At 39.3% G+C, this 18,795-nt stretch overlaps 2 protein-coding genes across 3 annotated transcripts; both read left to right on the top strand.

The window, feature by feature from the left end:
* The first annotated feature begins 4,439 nt into the window (after nucleotides 1–4,439).
* Nucleotides 4,440–9,659, top strand: LOC125581353 (probable LRR receptor-like serine/threonine-protein kinase At5g59680). The gene is made up of 14 exons (XM_048746652.1): nucleotides 4,440–4,653; nucleotides 4,738–5,281; nucleotides 5,433–5,908; nucleotides 5,991–6,135; nucleotides 6,224–6,295; nucleotides 6,400–6,471; nucleotides 6,541–6,609; nucleotides 6,691–6,857; nucleotides 6,983–7,212; nucleotides 7,300–7,426; nucleotides 7,515–7,580; nucleotides 7,665–7,854; nucleotides 7,960–8,425; nucleotides 9,487–9,659. The coding sequence occupies exons 1-13, from the start codon at nucleotides 4,572–4,574 to the stop codon at nucleotides 8,348–8,350; spliced, it is 2,631 nt and encodes an 876-aa protein (XP_048602609.1). The 5' UTR covers nucleotides 4,440–4,571; the 3' UTR covers nucleotides 8,351–8,425; nucleotides 9,487–9,659.
* A 402-nt stretch (nucleotides 9,660–10,061) lies between these two features.
* Nucleotides 10,062–14,408, top strand: LOC106387028 (receptor-like protein kinase At5g59670). Of its 2 annotated transcripts, none has more exons than XM_022695896.2 (13): nucleotides 10,062–10,295; nucleotides 10,377–10,917; nucleotides 11,311–11,792; nucleotides 11,881–12,025; nucleotides 12,144–12,215; nucleotides 12,317–12,388; nucleotides 12,492–12,560; nucleotides 12,664–12,827; nucleotides 12,946–13,154; nucleotides 13,258–13,384; nucleotides 13,464–13,529; nucleotides 13,617–13,803; nucleotides 13,894–14,408. In XM_022695896.2, the coding sequence occupies exons 1-13, from the start codon at nucleotides 10,223–10,225 to the stop codon at nucleotides 14,285–14,287; spliced, it is 2,601 nt and encodes an 866-aa protein (XP_022551617.2). In that variant the 5' UTR covers nucleotides 10,062–10,222; the 3' UTR covers nucleotides 14,288–14,408. The 2 variants fall into 2 exon arrangements, with proteins under 2 accessions (XP_022551617.2, XP_022551618.2); XM_022695897.2 differs by having other exon boundaries at nucleotides 10,144–10,295; nucleotides 10,364–10,917.
* Nucleotides 14,409–18,795: the final 4,387 nt, after the last annotated feature.

Genomic DNA, 18,795 nt, shown 5'->3' with positions numbered 1-18,795 from the left:
GGTGCTCTACGTGGATGACATGCTGATAGCTGCAGAGAAGATGTGTGACATCAAGAAGCTGAAGGAGCTTCTGAGTTCTGAATTTGAGATGAAGGATTTGGATGCAGCAAAGAAGATTCTAGGGATGGAGATCTTCAGAGATAGGGAGAAGAAGAAGTTGTTCTTGTCACAGAAGGCCTACATTAATAAGGTGTTGACAAGGTTCGAAATGTCTTCATGTAAACCTATTAGTACTCCGTGTGCATCAAATCTTCATCTTACCATGTATGAGGTTCAGCCTGAAGAAGAGACAAAGTATATGTCTCGAGTTCCTTATGCTAGCACTGTAGGAAGCTTGATGTATGCAATGGTCTGCACAAGATCAGATCTGACACATGCAGTCAGTGTGGTTAGCAGGTTTATGGGACAACCTGGGAAGGAGCATTGGGCAGCTGTGAAGCGGATTTTCCGGTATCTGAAGGGTACATCTGATGTTGGTCTCATCTATGGATGCGACAATCCACGATTGGTAACAGGCTATTTTGATTCTGATTATGCTGGAGATGTGGACATCAGAAGATCTATGACCGGTTATGTGTTCACCTTGGGCGGCTCTGTGGTTAGCTGGAAGGCGACTTTACCGTCTACAGTGACATTGTCTACTACTGAGGCAGAGTATATGGCACTGACAGAAGCTGCGAAGGAAGGAATATGGCTTAGAGGATTGGTTAATGATCTCGGTTTGCATCAAGATCAGGCTACTGTGTATTGTGACAGTTTGAGCGCTATATGCTTAGCCAAGGATCAGGTTCATCATGAGAGAATGAAGCATATTGATCTGAGGTATCACTTCTTGAGAGATGAGAAGCGAATTGAAGTGAAGAAAGTAGGAACTGCAGATAATCATGCTGACATGTTCACAAAGCCGGTTCCTCACAGCAAGTTTAAGCATTGCTTAGACTTGCTAAACATCTCAAACTGTTAGTATGGCCCTAAGGGGCATATGGCCCGAAGGGGCATATGGCCCGAAGGGGCATCTGGCCCGAAGGGGCATCTGGCCCGAAGGGGCATCTGGTCCTCAAGGACATCTGGCCCACTGGAGCATCTGGCCCGTCGGGGCATCTGGTCCGTAAGGACATCTGGTCCGTAAGGACATCTGGTCCGTAAGGACGTCTGGTCTATTGGGACATCTGGCTGATAACAAACGTTTGGCTCTAGTTGAGCATCTGGCCGTTAAATGGCGTCTGGTTTGTCTAAGCAGCACATCTGGTCCGAAGGGACATCTGAGGCAAAGAGAACGATGGTACATCTAGCGCAGAAAAGTGCATCTGGTACATTTGGCACTTGAAGGTGCATCTGGTACATCTGTTATTGATAGGATTCAAGTCAAGGTGGAGAATTATTGATATGCCTTGAATCTGGATGTTACATCTAGGCGATGGATGTTACATCACGTACATCATACCGACTCGGTTTGCATCAAGTTATTATGGATGTTACATCTGATCGTGGGCTTAAGCCCATGAGTCCGTTTAGTCTAGGGTTTTAGATGCGAGATGTTACTATATATATCTTGTATTCGAAGTAACCCTGAACTTGCACTCTGTAAACTCAATATCGCCTCCAATAGTAAGATCTCTCTTTGCCCGTAGACGTAGCCAAGTTGGTGAACCACGTTAAATCTTTGTGTTGTTTACATCGTTTTTATTCATCTGTTTCCGCATTTGTTTCTTCTCACAATTGTTACAACAATATTGTTTACAAATGATGTTTGTTTTCATACTTGATTTAACATTTTGTTATTATTTTATCAATTTTATTTAGATGTTTTTCTTTATGTTTTGCTTCAAAATTTTGTTTTTTACTTCGGTTATATCCGAACTGAACCGATATAACCCGAATCTATACGATATATATATTACTTTATGGGTTTTAGGACGCAATACAATTTTGAACCGAACCCAAAGTATTAATATCCGAACCTGGCCCGTACTAATAAAATTTTAGTATAAGATCTAGAAGCGTAAATCCAAAAACCAAAACAACCCGATCCGAATGCCAACGGGTACCCGAACGCCCAGGCTTTACAGCAGGGGCTGTGATAGTGGCTCCTTGTGTAATTGTGTTATAACATGTTGATCCATTTGTCATTTATAACCACTAGAAAGATAACTATTTCGAAACATTTCTTCATATACGCACTTGATTGACCAATCCCGTCGAAAGTCGTACATAACACGATGGGTTGGGTTTGAGCTTAACTGGGGAGATATTACTAAGATTATGGATCCAAATCTGCACAGGGACTACGAGTCTCGTTCTGTATGGAGAGCTCTTGAACTGGCAATGTCGTGTGTAAATCCTTCTTAGGTGAACCGCCCAAACATGTCTCAAGTTGCTAATGAACTGAAAGAGTGTCTAGCTTGTATCTGAAAACTCGAGGAGAATTATGAATATGGATTCTCAGAGAGTACGCCTGAAGTGAGCATGAGCTTTGACACTGGGATGTTTCCCAGGGCAAGAATCTTGTCCGTCCCTGCCATAAGGCAAGTAAAACATATGTTTTAGGCCACAATATATATAAGAAAAATTAAGGCCACATATCACCAAATATTAGCTAGGTCAAATCGTTAACAAGTTTGAATTGAGTAATTAGGATACCATAGTTCGATCCTCCTTTTGTCCAATATATTTTTTATTTTAACCATTTGATTACTTTTTACACTTTTGTACTGATTTGGTGTTAGTGTATTGCTATATAGTGTTGGTATTTATATGATGAACAATACTTGGGTTCACCCCTATGATAATTGGTTAAATTCACCATACTTTTCATACTCAACCAAAGTGACATGTAGGAATAGTTAAAAAAACAATAAAAATAAAAAAATTTATAGCTGGAAAAAAAACAACACCCACATTAGTTAACGCCGTCTGCAAAATTCTAAATTCTAAAAACCTAAACTCTAAAACCATAAACCCTAAATCCAAAACACTAAACCATAAACCTCAATCCTAAAATCTAAACTCTAAATCTTAAACCTTAAACCCAAACTCTAAACAATAAACCCTAAAATCTAAACCTTAAAGCCTAAACCCAAAACTCTAAATCGCAAATCTTAAATCCTAAAATCTAAACCCTAAATCCTAAACCCTAAACTCTAAATCCTATACCCTAAACCCAAAACTCTAAATCTTAAACCCAAAACTCTAAATCTTAAATCCAAACTCTAAATCCTAAACTCTAAACCCAAACCTCTAAACCGTAAACCTTAATCTTATTACCTAGCCGTTGGGTTTACGGTTTAGAGGTTTGGGTTTAGGGTTTAGGATTTAGAGTTTAGGGTTTAGGATTTGAATTTTTGGGTTTAGAGTTTAGAATTTAGGGTTTAGGATTTAGGGTTTAGATTTTAGGATTTAGGGTTTATGGTTTAGAGTTTTGGGTTTAGGCTTTAGGGTTTAGATTTTAAGATTTAGGATTTATTGTTTAGAGTTTGGATTTAAGGTTTAAGATTTAGGGTTTAGATTTTAGGATTAGAATTTATGGTTTAGTGTTTTGGATTTAGGATTTATGGTTTATGGTTTTAGAGTTTAGGTTTTTAGAATTTTGCAGACGGCTTAATTAATGTGAGTTGTTTTTTTCCAACTTTTTTTTTCTATTTTTATTACCTTTTTAATTATTCATATATGACATTTTGATTGGTTACGAAGAGTGTGGTGAATTTAGCTATTCACCGTAGCGGTGAACCTAAGTATCGTTCTTATATAATAGGCCACACAATTTTTTTTTGTGCTTTAGGCCACCCCAAATTATGGGATGGCACTGAATATAGTTTGTATGTGCTACAAAGTAACACCGTCCATGACCATGTAATAATATGCAACAGGATCAGTTTCTTAATGATTTGGTTATTTGTAAAATGTGTTTGACTCTTTTGGATCTGAACCTGAGTTGTATGAGTCTTATAATCACTGACTGTACAACCCGTAGTGCCATGCCGTGAATGTTGTTAATGATTATGCTTTTGGATATAGAAGTATGGCCCCAAACCAAAAGAGAACCCATAAAATTTTCACTATTATGAAGGAGACTTTCTGAAGAACTTTTGAACACGAGCTTGGCCACTTGGATATCCCTTGGGAAAATTTAGGTTGTGTAGTAATTAACATATGGCCAGGACGTGTCCTCTAACAAATTTTTGCAGAGTTGTCTGCTTGCGCGGGTAATTTAGTGAGAAAAGAAAAGGAAATTACGCTTGGGATTGATTATTCCTTGATGTAATAATATGTTCCGTAACGTGCTTCTGGGTCAACTCCATATATTCTGGGACATTTTTTTCCTTCTTCCCCCGGGTGAATCTGGCACAAGAAAACACATTTTCAACATTGACCTAACAAAGTCTTTCTTTTTAGTGTATGATTTGGTTTTTATTGTTTATTCCCTACTCGTTGCATAGTGGAAACACATTATTGTCTTGTAGAAAAAAAATTCTCTTAGTGTGCGATTTGGGTTATGCTGATTTATGTACTATTTATCTATCATAGCTTAGCCACTGGTTTTCTTGATTTTTTTTTCTGGGACTTGAGAGAATATGGAGAGTTCTCTTGTGCTTTGGTTGGTGCTTATTGCAACTTTGGCCATCATTCATAGTGTTCAAGCCCAAGACCAAAAAGGTATCTTATTTTATCTAATATTACAAACGTTTTAGTACTCAGAAATTGACTGGGTTTTATGGTAATATTTTTAACACTCAACAGGGTTTATCAGTTTGGATTGTGGGCTACCTGAGAACGAACAGTCTCCTTATAACGACACTACCACGGGGCTGAACTTCTCCTCGGACGCAACATTCATCCAGAGTGGGAAAACTGGTAAGATTCAGGCAAGTTCGGTGGGTAGATTAATGAAGCCATACACAACGGTGAGATATTTTCCAGATGGAACACGGAGCTGCTACAGTCTGAACGTGCAGTCATGGCGTAGATATTTGATCAGGGCTACCTTTACTTATGGAAATTACGATGGTCTTAACGTTCAGCCGGTGTTTGATCTTTATCTTGGACCTAATCGATGGGCCACGATAGATTTGGAAACAATGGTGAATGGTTCAAGGGTAGAAATCTTACACAAACCAACATCAAACTCGTTGAATATTTGTCTTGTTAAGACTGGCGAAACTATACCGCTAATATCGACTTTGGAATTGAGGCCAATGGAAAATGACTGTTATATCACTAAATCTGGCTCCCTGAATCTACACCACCGGAGTTATCTTAGAAAGTCAGAATCTAATATTCTACGGTGAGTGAGTCGAGTTCAGCCTTGATTTTTTTTTCATCTTCTTCTCTGTTTTCATTCTATATGTATTCTTTTATCTTTACTACCTTTGTGCTGTGATTTGTTAAAGAACTTGTAGACGAATAATCAATTTCAAAAACAACATTGTTCTCAGGTACGCCAACGATACTTATGATCGCATTTGGAATCCGTACTTTTGGAAGGAATGGACTCAGATTTCCACCACTCTTGACGCTGGCAGGCCCAACTCTTATGATCCACCGAAGGATGCACTAAAAAATGCTGCCACGCCTACTAATTCCAGTGGGCCACTGACGATTCGATGGAGTTCAGCAAATCCTGATGCCCAATATCACTTGTACGCACACTTTTCTGAGATCCAAGACTTGCAGGCAAATGAAACCAGAGAATTCAACATGTTTTGGAATGGAGATTTTTTTTATGGTCCACTAACTCCCTTAAAGTTTGGAACAAATACTATCTTCAGCAAGTCATCGAGAACTTGTGATGGAGGGAAATGCAGTGTTCAGCTGATACGAACCAACAGATCAACTCTTCCACCTCTACTTAATGCTTTTGAAGTCTACACAGTCATCCAGTTTCCACTGTCCGAAACCGATGAAAGCGATGGTGCGTGACTTTCTTTTTCCAGTTCTATGCTTTCTTATTATACAATAGAGAACTCAAGACATTAAAACCTTTCTGATGTCAGTAAATGCTATACGTAGCATCGCCACCAACTATGAATTAAGTAGAATCAACTGGCAAGGTGATCCATGCTTCCCTCAGCAGCTTAGGTGGGACGGTTTAAACTGCACTAACGCGGATAGGTCCGTGCCACCAAGAATCACTTCTTTGTAAGTCAGAAAGTTTAGTAGTACACTACACACACGCTTTAAGTTCTGCTAGTAATTGATACGCTTTGTGATTTTGAACATTTCCTAGAAACTTGTCTTCAAGTGGTTTAACTGGGACCATAGCATCTGCCATTCAAAATCTTACGGAACTAGAAAAACTGTAAGTATGACGCTTGTTAATTAGAGGCGAGAAATTAGTATTATATATATGTATGGTTGGGAATTTGATTAACCATCTGTTTATTCTCCCTTTGTTAACATTAGGGACTTGTCCAATAATAATTTAACTGGAGGAGTGCCAGAGTTTCTAGGCAACATGAAATCGTTGTTAGTCATGTAAGTTTCTCTCTATATATTTTCTAATTCTTTTCAGAATTGGACACAGTTCATAATCATCTTTGACAGAAATTTAAGCGGGAACGATCTTAATGGTTTACTTCCTCAAGCCTTACAAAGAAAAGGATTGGAGCTATTGTAAGAAACTTTCCGCATAGATTTTGAAATTATCATTCATTATCTATAACCCTTAGGTGCATTTGATGTCCTTAACAACAGTGTCGAAGGAAACCCAGGTCTTCATGCCTCCGGTCCAAGTAGGAAATTACTTAAGAATAAAGTTTCTGTGCCCATTGTTGCATCCGTCCTTGCTTCTGCAGCCATTGCCATTGCTGTATTGGTTCTTTTCCTTGTACTCAGAAAGAAAAGATCAAAGACTGTAAAAGGTATTTTCATGAGAAACCTCAAATAATAAAACTTATCATCTATTGAATGTTGTTGCTCCTTTACATTAGAAGATATATGCAGATTTTTTTTAAAACGGTAACGTCCTTAGTTTTTTGATGGACAGATCTACCTCGGCCACAAAGTACGCCTACAGTGAATGATACATTTGCTAATAAGAACAGCAGAAGGTTCACATATTCAGAGGTCATCAAAATGACAAATAACTTCCAAAGAGTTTTAGGTAAAGGAGGGTTCGGCATGGTGTATCACGGTTCTATAAACGGCTCTCAACAAGTTGCTGTTAAACTACTCTCTCAGTCTTCAGCTCAAGGCTATAAAGAATTCAAAGCAGAGGTATTCGTAGTTCTGTAACTGTCCTATGATCTGTTTTTAGCATTGGTTATGAATGTAAATATTTTATTGAAATGAACATTACCTTAGGTTGATCTTCTTCTAAGAGTCCACCATACAAATTTGGTGACCCTCGTCGGGTATTGCTATGAAGGAGATCACTTGGCCCTCATCTATGAGTTTCTGCCTAATGGAGACTTGAAACAACATTTGTCAGGTAATATTTTCTAGTTATTTCACGTGTACGTAGTATTAACTTTTGAAACTTAGCATACTCTAGTAGATATGATAATCTAAATATACAGGAAAAGGAGGTAGACCTATCATCAACTGGAGAATTCGACTACAGATAGCTTTGGAGGCAGCATTAGGTTGGTACTAAGTTAAAATCCTTAAAGATAAGATATCGATTCAATTAGGTTTACAACAAATCAATACATGGTTCCAATGCATAGGACTGGAGTACTTACATATTGGATGCACACCACCAATGGTTCATAGAGATGTCAAAACTGCAAACATATTGTTAGATGAGAATTTCAAGACCAAACTCGCTGATTTTGGCCTCTCAAGATCTTTCCAAGGTGGATGCGAATCTCAGGATTCAACAGTGATTGCTGGTACTTGTGGATACCTTGATCCTGAGTAAGTTTCTTTTACTATTTTAAAATACAAACACACGTTTGATCTTGATTTTTCTACACCTTCTTCAATGGTTAAATAGTATATACCATGTTTTTGTTTTTGCAGATATTGCCGTACAAGTCGGTTGGCTGAGAAGAGTGATGTATATAGTTACGGGGTCGTGTTATTGGAGATGATCACAAACCAACCTGTGATTTCTGAAAAGTGTCACATAGCAGAATGGGTTGGCTCTACGCTTAAGAGAGGTGATATAACTGAGATCATGGATCCAAACCTTGGCGGGGCTTATGACTCTAACTCTGCGTGGAGAGCTGTTGAGCTGGCAATGTCATGCGCTGATCCTTTTTCCTCAAAACGACCAACCATGTCTCAGGTTATTAGCGAGTTAAAAGAGTGTATTGTGTGTGAAAACTCGAGGATGAATAACAATGGAGGGATAGAATCTCAACAAGTGAGCATTGTCTTGGATACTTCGGTGGGTCCTGGAGCAAGATAGTTTTGATGTTGTCTACCTATTGTACCAATATGGAATTAAAAATCAATTAGTCATTTGGCTTTGAGAAATTGAAAAATCTTTTTTTTTTTTTTTTTTTGAAACACAACTTTCATTTTGACCTTCTTTTTTTTGAATGAATGCTAAATTTATTCATCTCAAAATCTTTTGTACAATAAATGCATCATTGTTTGGAAAAGAATGATACTAACTCAACTTCTGTACAAGATTAACTATAAGCTATCGACTTCCAAACCAAAGCTGCATAGCAGTTTGTAGTCTTGAACGTCCTGCCATGTTTATTGAAGAGATGAGATTTCGCACTTGCTTATCAATTCTTGAGAGTAACAGAGCAGCTGACCACTCTCGTTCTCCCACCCGACGGCCATTTCTCTCCTGCCACACCGAGTATACTGCTGTTTGAAATGAATACCGAATCAGGAAAGTTGTTGTTGCATCCTAGTACCCTCAGCCACAATACTCAGAATCTGATTCCAATTGTTAGAGAACCGAGAGGCTAACAGCCTACCCACAAGGCCAGACCAGATAGTTTGAGAATAAGGACAGGTGAAAAATAGGTGATCTCTTGATTCCATGGAGCTCTTACACAACAAACACAGAGTATCAGCTTGTGGGTTCCATTTTAGGATCCTGTCCCCTGTAGCTAGACGATCCTGAGTAGCGAGCCATGTTATGAACGAATACTTTGGAGTCATGCCCCTAAACCACACCCCTTTGCTCCAAGTAACACGCGGGGAGTGACTTCTTATGATCTCCCAAGTTTGCTTCGTACTAAAACAAGACTGGAAGTTCCCTGCCTCTGTTTTCCACAGTCGAGTGTCATCTTCTAGTGATAGGCCTCTGATCCGAAGATTTAGAATCTCTCTCTCTATCTGAACCAAAGTCTCCACTCTGTGTCTGCGACGTCTATATGTTTGGACTACTACCTCCACAGTAGTATTGATTGGAATGCCTAAAGCAATACATCCTCGAGACCCGGTCAAGTCTATCAATCTATCAAGTCTAAATAAATGTTCATTTAGACCTTCAAACGTTAGGTGAGGGAATTAACTCCTCATTTAATACATAGCTATGTTCTTTGGTGTTTTTAGGTGAGGGAATTAACTCCTCATTGAAAAATCTCATATTCTATGTTCTTTGGTGTTTTTTGGTTTCCTCGTGTCTTGAGCACATGTCAATTTGTTTTAAGTGTACTGCTTGTGAGTTACCTAAACTCAAGTTCCTGAGAGAATTTGAACTTCTAAGTATGAGTTGTGATTAGAGTTACTCTTAATAAATAGTGTTTAATCCCTTCTGGAACTTGTTTCTTCTTATATACTTTTGTTTGATTGATAACTCCTTTGGAAGTGTAAAGATACATATCGTGTGTGACTCAAGAAAACCAATGTTGTACCAAATATGACACGGTCCTATATCAACTTCTCTATAAAGAAAAACTAAAAGAAACAGAAAATGGTTGTAATCTCTTCTCTTTGACTTATCTCTGCCCTTAAACGAAATAATATGTTACTAGTCAAACAAAGAAAGGAGATTCCTGTTGGACTAGTCTTAATATAATTGAGTCTTCGTCTTTGATGTAATAGTTCCTTCTTAAATCTTAACGTGATTCTGTCTCTGCTCCATATTTTCCATGAATATGTTAATGATGGTGATGTTGGGCCACTCTTGTCCTTTAATTCCGTCGGTGGAGTTGCACTACTAGTCTAGAAAACGCGTTTACTCGTTTCTGTTGATTTGACAAAGACTATTTTAGAAAGGACTTGAAAAGTCTTTCTTTTAGCTTTATACATGCTCCCTTTATCTTCCACAGCCTGGGAATGATTTTCTTGATATTCCCTTGGCAGGTAAGAGAATATGACAAAATTTCTTGGGCTATTGCTGTCACTAATCTCCATCATCCATATTATTCAAGCTCAAGGCCAACAAGGTATTATTATTATATATTTTTTGAAACATTCTTTTCGGAAAGTTTGGGTTCTCAGAAGTGGATTACAATGTCTGTTAACAGGATTCACCAGTTTGGATTGCGGGCTGCCCGCGAATGAAACGTCTCCTTATGAAGAGAGTTATACTAAACTGATGTTCACTTCGGACGAAACGTTCATACGTAGCGGAAGAAATGGTCGAATCCGAGAAAATCCTGAGGGATTCGCGAAGCCTTACGAGACGCTTAGATATTTTCCAGATGGGATACGGAACTGCTACGGTCTAAAAGTTGAGAAAGGCAGGACACATATGATCGTGGCTAGGTTTGTATATGGAAATTACGATGGTTTTGACGTTAAACCCAAGTTTGATCTGTATATTGGACCTAATCTGTGGGCCAAGATAGATTTCCAAAGGCTAGGGACGAATAGTACTAACGAAGAGATCTTACACATGCCAACGTCAGACTCGTTGCAGATTTGTCTTGTCAAGACTGGTGAAACTACACCGTTCATATCGGCTTTGGAGATACGGGCACTGGGAAACGATTCTTATATCACTAAGTCTGGTTCCTTGATGCGTCTCTCCCGGAGCTACTTTAGCAAGTCAGGATCTAATATAAGGTAAGTCAATATTAGTTTAACAACGTTTCTCCTCTCCAGCTCTGGTTTGCTTCTGTATGTTTTGCACTTTTGTGACCAGTTTCCAAGATAAATTCCCAGTTCATCCGTTTCAAATTCTGATGTTGTTTAAGGTTATTTTAAACAAATTAAGAAAAACGAATTAAATATTCAGTTTTACCAGTGTTTGACTATTGAAATTCTAAAGCATTTCTTGCTTTTTCATTTAGTTAGGAATAAAATAGATAAGTAATGACAAAAGTTGCACTGAAATTATAAAGTGACATATATTGTAACAGAAAGTTTACTCTAAAGTGACATTTAATTTGAAACAAAAGAGTCTGTTTAATCTTATTTACCCATCGTACTGCTAAAACAACACTATTCACTTCACAGGTACATGAAAGATATCTATGATCGCGAATGGGTAGCATATAATGGAGCCAGCTTTCAAAAGGAATGGACACAAATTTCCACCGCTCTTGACGTGAACAATTCCAACAAATATGTTCCACCAAAAGATGTGCTGATACATGCTGCCACGCCTACTGATGCTAATGCGCCATTAACGATTGAATTGCCTTCAGGAGGTTCTGGTGAAGAGTACTACTTTTACGCACACTTTGCCGAGATCCAAGACTTGCAGGCAAAGGATACCAGAGAGTTCAACATCTCATTGAACGGAGAAGTTTTATCTGACCCTATCATTCCTAAGAAGCTTGATATAACTACTGTTTCAAGCGTGGGAACTTGCCAAGGAATGGAATGCATTTTGCAGCTCACAAGAACCAACAGATCAACTCTTTCACCTCTAATTAACGCCTTGGAAATCTTCACAGTCATCCGATTTCCTCAATCTGAAACCGATGAAAACGATGGTATGTGGAAACAAATCATAAACATAATAGTACTTGTGACAGTTCATAGATTAATTGTTAACATCATTTAAACTTTTTTTAATGTAAGTGGCTGCTATAAAAAACATTGAAGCCAAGTATGGATTGAGTAGAATAGCTTGGCAAGGCGATCCATGCGTCCCTCGACAGTTTTTATGGGGCGGGCTAAACTGTAGTAACACGGATATGTCTATATCGCCAAGAATCACTTCTTTGTAAGTCGTGAGTTCAGTACGTACTACACATGCATGCACACTCACTCACTCTTCAAGATCTCTTGGTATTTAATTGTGATCATTAACACTTTTGAATGTAATTTTCAACAATGCCCAGAAACTTATCTTCAAGTGGTTTAACTGGAAACATCGCAGCTGCTGTTCAAAATCTTCCACAACTAGAAAAACTGTAAGTATTTTCATTGTTGATTAGAGGTGAAATGTTGTTACTATAGAGATGGGATATATTGGCTAAGATATGGTTACCATACTCTCTCTTGCTAACATTAGAGACTTGTCAAATAATAACTTGACTGGAGGAGTGCCAGAGTTTCTAGGCAACATGAAATCCTTGATGTTCATGTAAGTTTCTCTCAACATATAATGCTTTTCAAAATTCAACTCAGATGAAGCCAGTTACAAAAAAAAAAAAAAATCAACTCAGATCATAGTCGTCTTTTGACAGAAACTTGAGTAGGAACAATCTTAATGGCTCAATTCCACAAGCTCTACAAAAGCAAGGACTAGAGCTATTGTAAGAAACCTTCCTCATATCTTTTCAAATATATTCAGTAACAATCCACAAGCCCTTTTGCGTTGTGCAACTGTTGTCCTCAACAAACCTTGTCTACTTGTAGGGTTGATGGAAACCCCATGCTTTGTCTCTCTAATGCATGTAGAAAACGACCTAAGAAGAAAGTTCTTGTGCCAATTGTTGCATCAATTGCTTCTGCGGCCGTAGTCATTGCTGTATTGGTTATTTTCCTTGTATGGAGAAAGAAAAAAGCAACTGCTGTGGGAGGTACTGGCAAGATAGACTTTAAATAAAAAAATCTAGGGATTCTTGTGAATGTCATAACATATAAAAAACTTTTATGGTAACGCCCTTATGCTGATTATAGATCTACCCCTGCCACCAGGTACATCTATGGTGAATGATACATTTGCTAATAAGAAAAGCAGAAGGTTCACATACTCTGAGGTCGTCAAAATGACAAATAACTTCCAAAGAGTTATTGGCAAAGGAGGTTCTGGTATGGTGTATCAAGGTACTGTAAATGGTTCCGAAGTGGCTATTAAACTACTCTCTCAAACTTCAACTCAAGGCTATGAACAATTCAAAGCAGAGGTTTTCATAATTCTTTAGCCTTCCCAGTTAAACTATATAATTTGTTTCTACATTCACTAAGGTAATAGATTTCAATATTTTCTTGATATGGGTCTTGCCTTAGGTTGATCTTCTTCTGAGAGTTCACCATACAAATTTGGTGAGCCTCGTCGGGTATTGCTATGAAGGAGATCACTTGGCCCTCATCTACGAGTTTCTGCCCAATGGAGACCTAAAACAACATTTGTCAGGTGATATTTTTTATAGTAATTTCACGTGTAGCAGTAACTCATGAAACTCAGAAAATCAGAATGATCTTTGTGTATTCAGGAAAAGGAGGTAGATCCATCATCAACTGGAGTGTTCGTCTACGAATAGCTTTGGAGACAGCACTAGGTTACTAAGTTAAAAAACCTTAGGACAAGATATCAATTCAATTGTTTTTACATAAAATCAGTTGATATAGATGATTTTATTGCATAGGGTTGGAGTACTTACATGTTGGATGCACACCACCGATGGTTCATAGAGATGTCAAAACTGCCAACATATTGCTAGATGAGAATTTTAAGGCTAAACTTGCTGATTTTGGGATCTCAAGATCTTTCGGTGGACGCGAATCTCAGGAATTCACGGAAGTTGCCGGTACTCATGGATACATTGATCCCGAGTAAGTAGTTTACACACACACACACGTTTGTTCTGAAATTTTCTATACATTCTTAAATGGTTTGAGTTTTACCATGCTCTTGTATTGTAGGTATTACCGTACAAACCGGTTGGCTGAGAAGAGTGATGTATATAGTTATGGGGTCGTGTTATTAGAGATGATCACAAACAAACCCGTGATCTCCGAAGAGTATCACGTAGCGGAATGGGTTGGCACTAAGCTTAACCAATGTGATATAACTGAGATCATGGATCCAAAACTTTGTGGGGATTATGACTCTAATTCTGCGTGGAGAGCTCTTGAGCTGGCAGTGTCATGCACTGATACTTCTTCCTCAAAACGACCAATCATGTCTCAGGTTATTAACGAGCTAAAAGAATGTATTGCATGTGAAAATTCGAGGATAAGTAACAATGGAGGCCTGCTAGAATCTCAAGAAATTAACATTAGCTTGGATAGTACGGTAGTTCCTAGGGCAAGATAGTTTTGAGTGTTGTATACCTGTAGTACCAATATAGACTCAACAAATACATTTGTTATTTATATATTTAGCTAAAATCGTAAAATTTCTTGAGTGTGGACTAAGGTGAATATGGTTTCTGTGATTTTGAGTGTTGTCTGCTCTTTGGTGATTTTTGGTCTATAGTTCACGGCTTGATTCAATTCATAGAACGAAAGTAACTCAACAGAAGTCCACATCATATTCTCAGCTTATAAAAACAACACTATGATCATATTTGGCAAATATATAGTGGTTAGAAGAATTTCTTCGTGCATCATTAATACATCTTTGGGTATGATTTAATTTATAGTTTCTTTGGAAGTAAGATGCATATTCTCTGACCAAGAAACTACTGTTGCCCCAAATACGACATTGTCCCAAATCAACTTCTCCGTAAGAACTAAAGAAAGAAGAATGTGGTTGTGATTTCTTATTGACTTATCTCTGCTCCCAAACAATGACGCTAAGCACCTGGATTAAGAGACTATAAATTAATGAGAGCAGTGAAAAAAAGCATTATTGTTAGTCTTATATAATTGAGCCTCCTTTGATGTAACAATTTATTCCTTAACGTAATTCTAGTATGCTACTTATTCTCCCATCAATATTTGAGCATGTTCATCTTAACCCTCGCCTTCTGTATTTTATGTAGAGTTCTAAAACAAGCTCAAAAGTGGTGTATATGTTCATAGATTGTCAGATTCCATAATTAAGAGACTGCCATAAGCTTTCTAGAGTTATCTTTAAGTTATTTGTTTTTGAATATTTGTAAAATTTATTCAAAAAAAACTAACTTTTGTACATCAAGTATATCTGTTTAGACCTTACTGACTTTAAAGAGATAAAAACAGAAGATCATGTGTTGGAAAACAGAACCTAGGCCCTTGAAGAGAACCAGCGTTGCAGCAGAGCTTCATAATTCCTGTGACCCGTAGCTGAAACCGCTAAACACCAGTTACGAATCTGTTTGTCAATCATCTTAACCAAAGAGGCGGGGTTCATAGGCGTTGCGCCATGAAGTCGATCATTTCTCTCCCTCCATATAGAGTGAACCGATGCCTGCAGCGTGTACCGCAGCAAGAACCTTGTTTTAGAGTCCAGTGTCGTGTCCATTATCAGTTGGAGAAGAACACCCCAAGCTGCAGAGAAACAGGTACGTAGGAGCCCTTTTGTTAAGCGGGATCACACTTCCGTAGAGAACACACATTCGAAAAAAATGTGGTCGCGGGTCTCAGTCACTTGGTTGCAGAAGATACACAAAGAGTTGATACCACTGTTTCAAGCAGCCATACGATCACCTGTGGTTAATCTGTTGTGGGTAGCTAACCAGGTGCAGAAAGCATATTTTGGGGTTGCATGTTGAAACCAAATCCCTGAGTGCCATTGGACCTGAGAATGTTCTTTTCGAATCAGATTCCAAGTTCTTTTGGTACTGAACTGTGACCGATAGTTATCTCCACTCTGTTTCCATAAAGAGACATCTGCTTTGTCTGTTATTTTGTTCCTTTGGTTCTCCAAAGCCGACTCAAACAAATTGTAGACATCTACCCGGTGAGTACGTCTGCGTCGTGCTACAGCAGATGCTACTGAAGCCGTAGCTGATATGCCCATCTCAATACAGCCCCTTGCTCCTACCAGATCGATTAAAGGTCCCATATCTGTCCAAGTATCATACCAGAACGAAGTTGATTGTCCATTTTGAACATCCATCCGATGAAGAGCCTTTGCTTTGTCTCTATACTTCAAAAGTTTACGCCACATCCAAGATCCCAAACAAGTATTTTCTTTCACTGTCCAGAAGTTCCCATTCCGAAATAGATTTTCCTGGACCCACTTAACCCACAGTGAAGATCGCTGAGATGTTAGTCGCCACACAAGTTTCAAATAGCTGACCATATTTGCTTCTTTTAACGGCCGTAAGCCCAGTCCCCCTTCTCTCTTTGGTGTGCAGACTGTCTCCCATGAAATCTTAGATTTCCTAGGATTCAAAGTAGGACCTGACCACAAGAAAGCAGAGCAAAGACGATCTATTTCCTTTAGGCATTCTCCCGGTAGTCGGAAGGAAGACATCCAAAAATTAGTTATGCTCATAAGAACCGAACAAATTAGTTGGAATCGACCTGCCATCGATAGAAAACGGTTGGTCCAAAGACTGATGTGTTTCCTTATCTGTTCGAGAAGAGGCTGATAGTCTTGACTTCCCATACGTTTAGTAAGGAGAGGAAGTCCGAGATATCGAACAGGGAGTTCACCTGATTCAAACTGGTACTGCGAGTGGACTACTTGGCGAGTCGAGTCCTGCACACCAGCATAGTAGATGGTCGATTTCTCCATGCTTATGTGAAGGCCTGATATTTTGGCAAAGTTGTCAAACACCGCAACTATGCTGTCAATGGAGCAAATTTTGCCGTCAGTAAACACTAGGATGTCATCAGCAAAACTCAAGTGGGTCAGTCCAAGATTCTTGCATTTCGGATGGAAGCCAATCTTTCGATCCAAAGCTGCTTTATCCAAAAGCTTTGAAAGGACATTCATACAGATGACAAATAAATAAGGAGAGAGAGCACAACCCTGCCGCAAGTCTCGTTCACTTTTAAAAAATCCTGCTAGTTCTCCATTCACTTGAACTGAAAAGTAGGCTGTTGTGACGCACAGTGAGATCCAGTGAATGAACTTCGGGGGAAAATACATAGCCTCAAGAGTATTGAGAAGAAAATTCCACTGCACAGAGTCAAACGCTTCGGGGGAAAACGTTTTTTAAGTTATTGCATGTTTTATTATAGCCCTCTTCGTTTAACGAACGCGGAACAGAGAACGAACGCGGAACAGAGACGCGGCGTCATAGATTTGTTCATAAGTTTTCCGGTGTTGCCGCTGAACAGAGACGAGGCGTCAGAATAAAATAAGCTTTCCGGTGTTGCCGCTAACGCCAAAAAAAGTAGCGACCATTATTCCTCATTTCTCGCTCCTCTGTGCGACTGAAAACAAAGGATTTCTTCCCTTGTTCTTCTCTCTTTCCCTTTGGATACTCCTTTTTTCATTCTGAATTTTGATCTCTAGCCGCTGCCGCAGCGTTCGTTTAACGAACAGGGCTTATATCTACTTAAGCAAAACTGTTGACTTTCTCAAGTTCATAACCTTGACTTTTCTTTTGGCTCGGAGGTATGGTTGCCCCCTGCGATATCATATATCTTCGTTTTGTCAAACCATGTTTTATCTTTGAGAGCTTCACGTGGTTTATGTTTGACTTTGCATTTGTGTTCACACTCACGTTATTTAAAATCAATAACTGAAAGACTTTTGTGAAGGACTATATCATGTCACGTAACGTTACAGCAACATCCCTATTAAGAAGTATATTCTTGTTTTTATTATGGAGAATAGCATGCACCATTGACTTGTTAAAGTCTTTCTTTTAGTCAATGATTTGGGTTTGCTTATTTGTTCTCTATTTATCTTCCATAACTTAGCCAACGAGTCGGGGCTCGAGGCACAAACGAGATCCATGCCCCTCGGCGCCGGCAACGGCGTTTCTCGCCGGCGCTGGGCCTTATCGACGACGCTGCTCTTCTCCTACACTATAGTGTTCTTGATTTCCTGCTCTGTTTTTTGTTTATTCACTCGTGTCACTTGGATGTTTGGAGGAAGGCGATCCCGACAAATGTTACAACGGAGAAGAGGACTCTTCGTTACGCTTTTTTCGGTGGTCCTTTCCTTCCGACAGGTCCTTCTCTTAGCGATGAGTCGAGAGGGTTCTCTCACCGCCGCTAAGCTCTGGTCTTCGGGTTCAAACCCCGTCGTACCTCTCTCTGTTTGTCGTCAAGTCCAAGCCTTTAAACGCTATACGGAGCCGCGATTTCAACCGACGAGATCAACCTCCTCGTCTCCGGGGAGGCTTGAGTCCCACAAACTACTGCGGGTTGCTCCTCTTCATCAGACTGACGGCAGATCTCGAAGCATCACCAGTTCAGTTCCGAGTTACTTCGGTATCATTTCACTTCCTTCATACCGAAAAGTGATGCTCTCCTCCCCTCCGTTAATCATCGACAGTGCTTCATGTCCTCTTCGTCGGAGCTTTGCCGGCGACTTCGTATCCTTCGTACCCCGTGCCAGAATGACAGCGTCTCCTGAGGTAACAACTGATTATGTTTGGGCCTAGCCCATATGCGTTTTTGAAACTGTCAGCCCAAGATATTGGAAAAGTCCCAGATATGTAGAAGAAAGAGTTATCCAACGATTAAGATTAGCTAGTGGTGGGGTCAGTTTGAGTTCCTGTGATTTCAACAGGATCTATCCTTCTCGTATTACACGATCATATTTATCCTTTGGGAAAATTTTACCGGTGGGTTCACCGGGATTGGTTATCCTTCGTTCCTCCTCCTCGGTTTCGTTGTCGTTGCTGAGTGTTTGCTTCAGTTCCCTCATCGGTTTGTCATCTTGCGTAGCGATCTCCACGGGATCTGAAGATGCAACCGAGACTACTTCGGTAA

The sequence above is a fragment of the Brassica napus genome, chromosome C2 (genome assembly GCF_020379485.1).
Source record: "Brassica napus cultivar Da-Ae chromosome C2, Da-Ae, whole genome shotgun sequence".
Taxonomy (NCBI): Eukaryota; Viridiplantae; Streptophyta; class Magnoliopsida; order Brassicales; family Brassicaceae; genus Brassica; species Brassica napus.
This window is presented reverse-complemented; position numbering and strand designations above follow the sequence as displayed.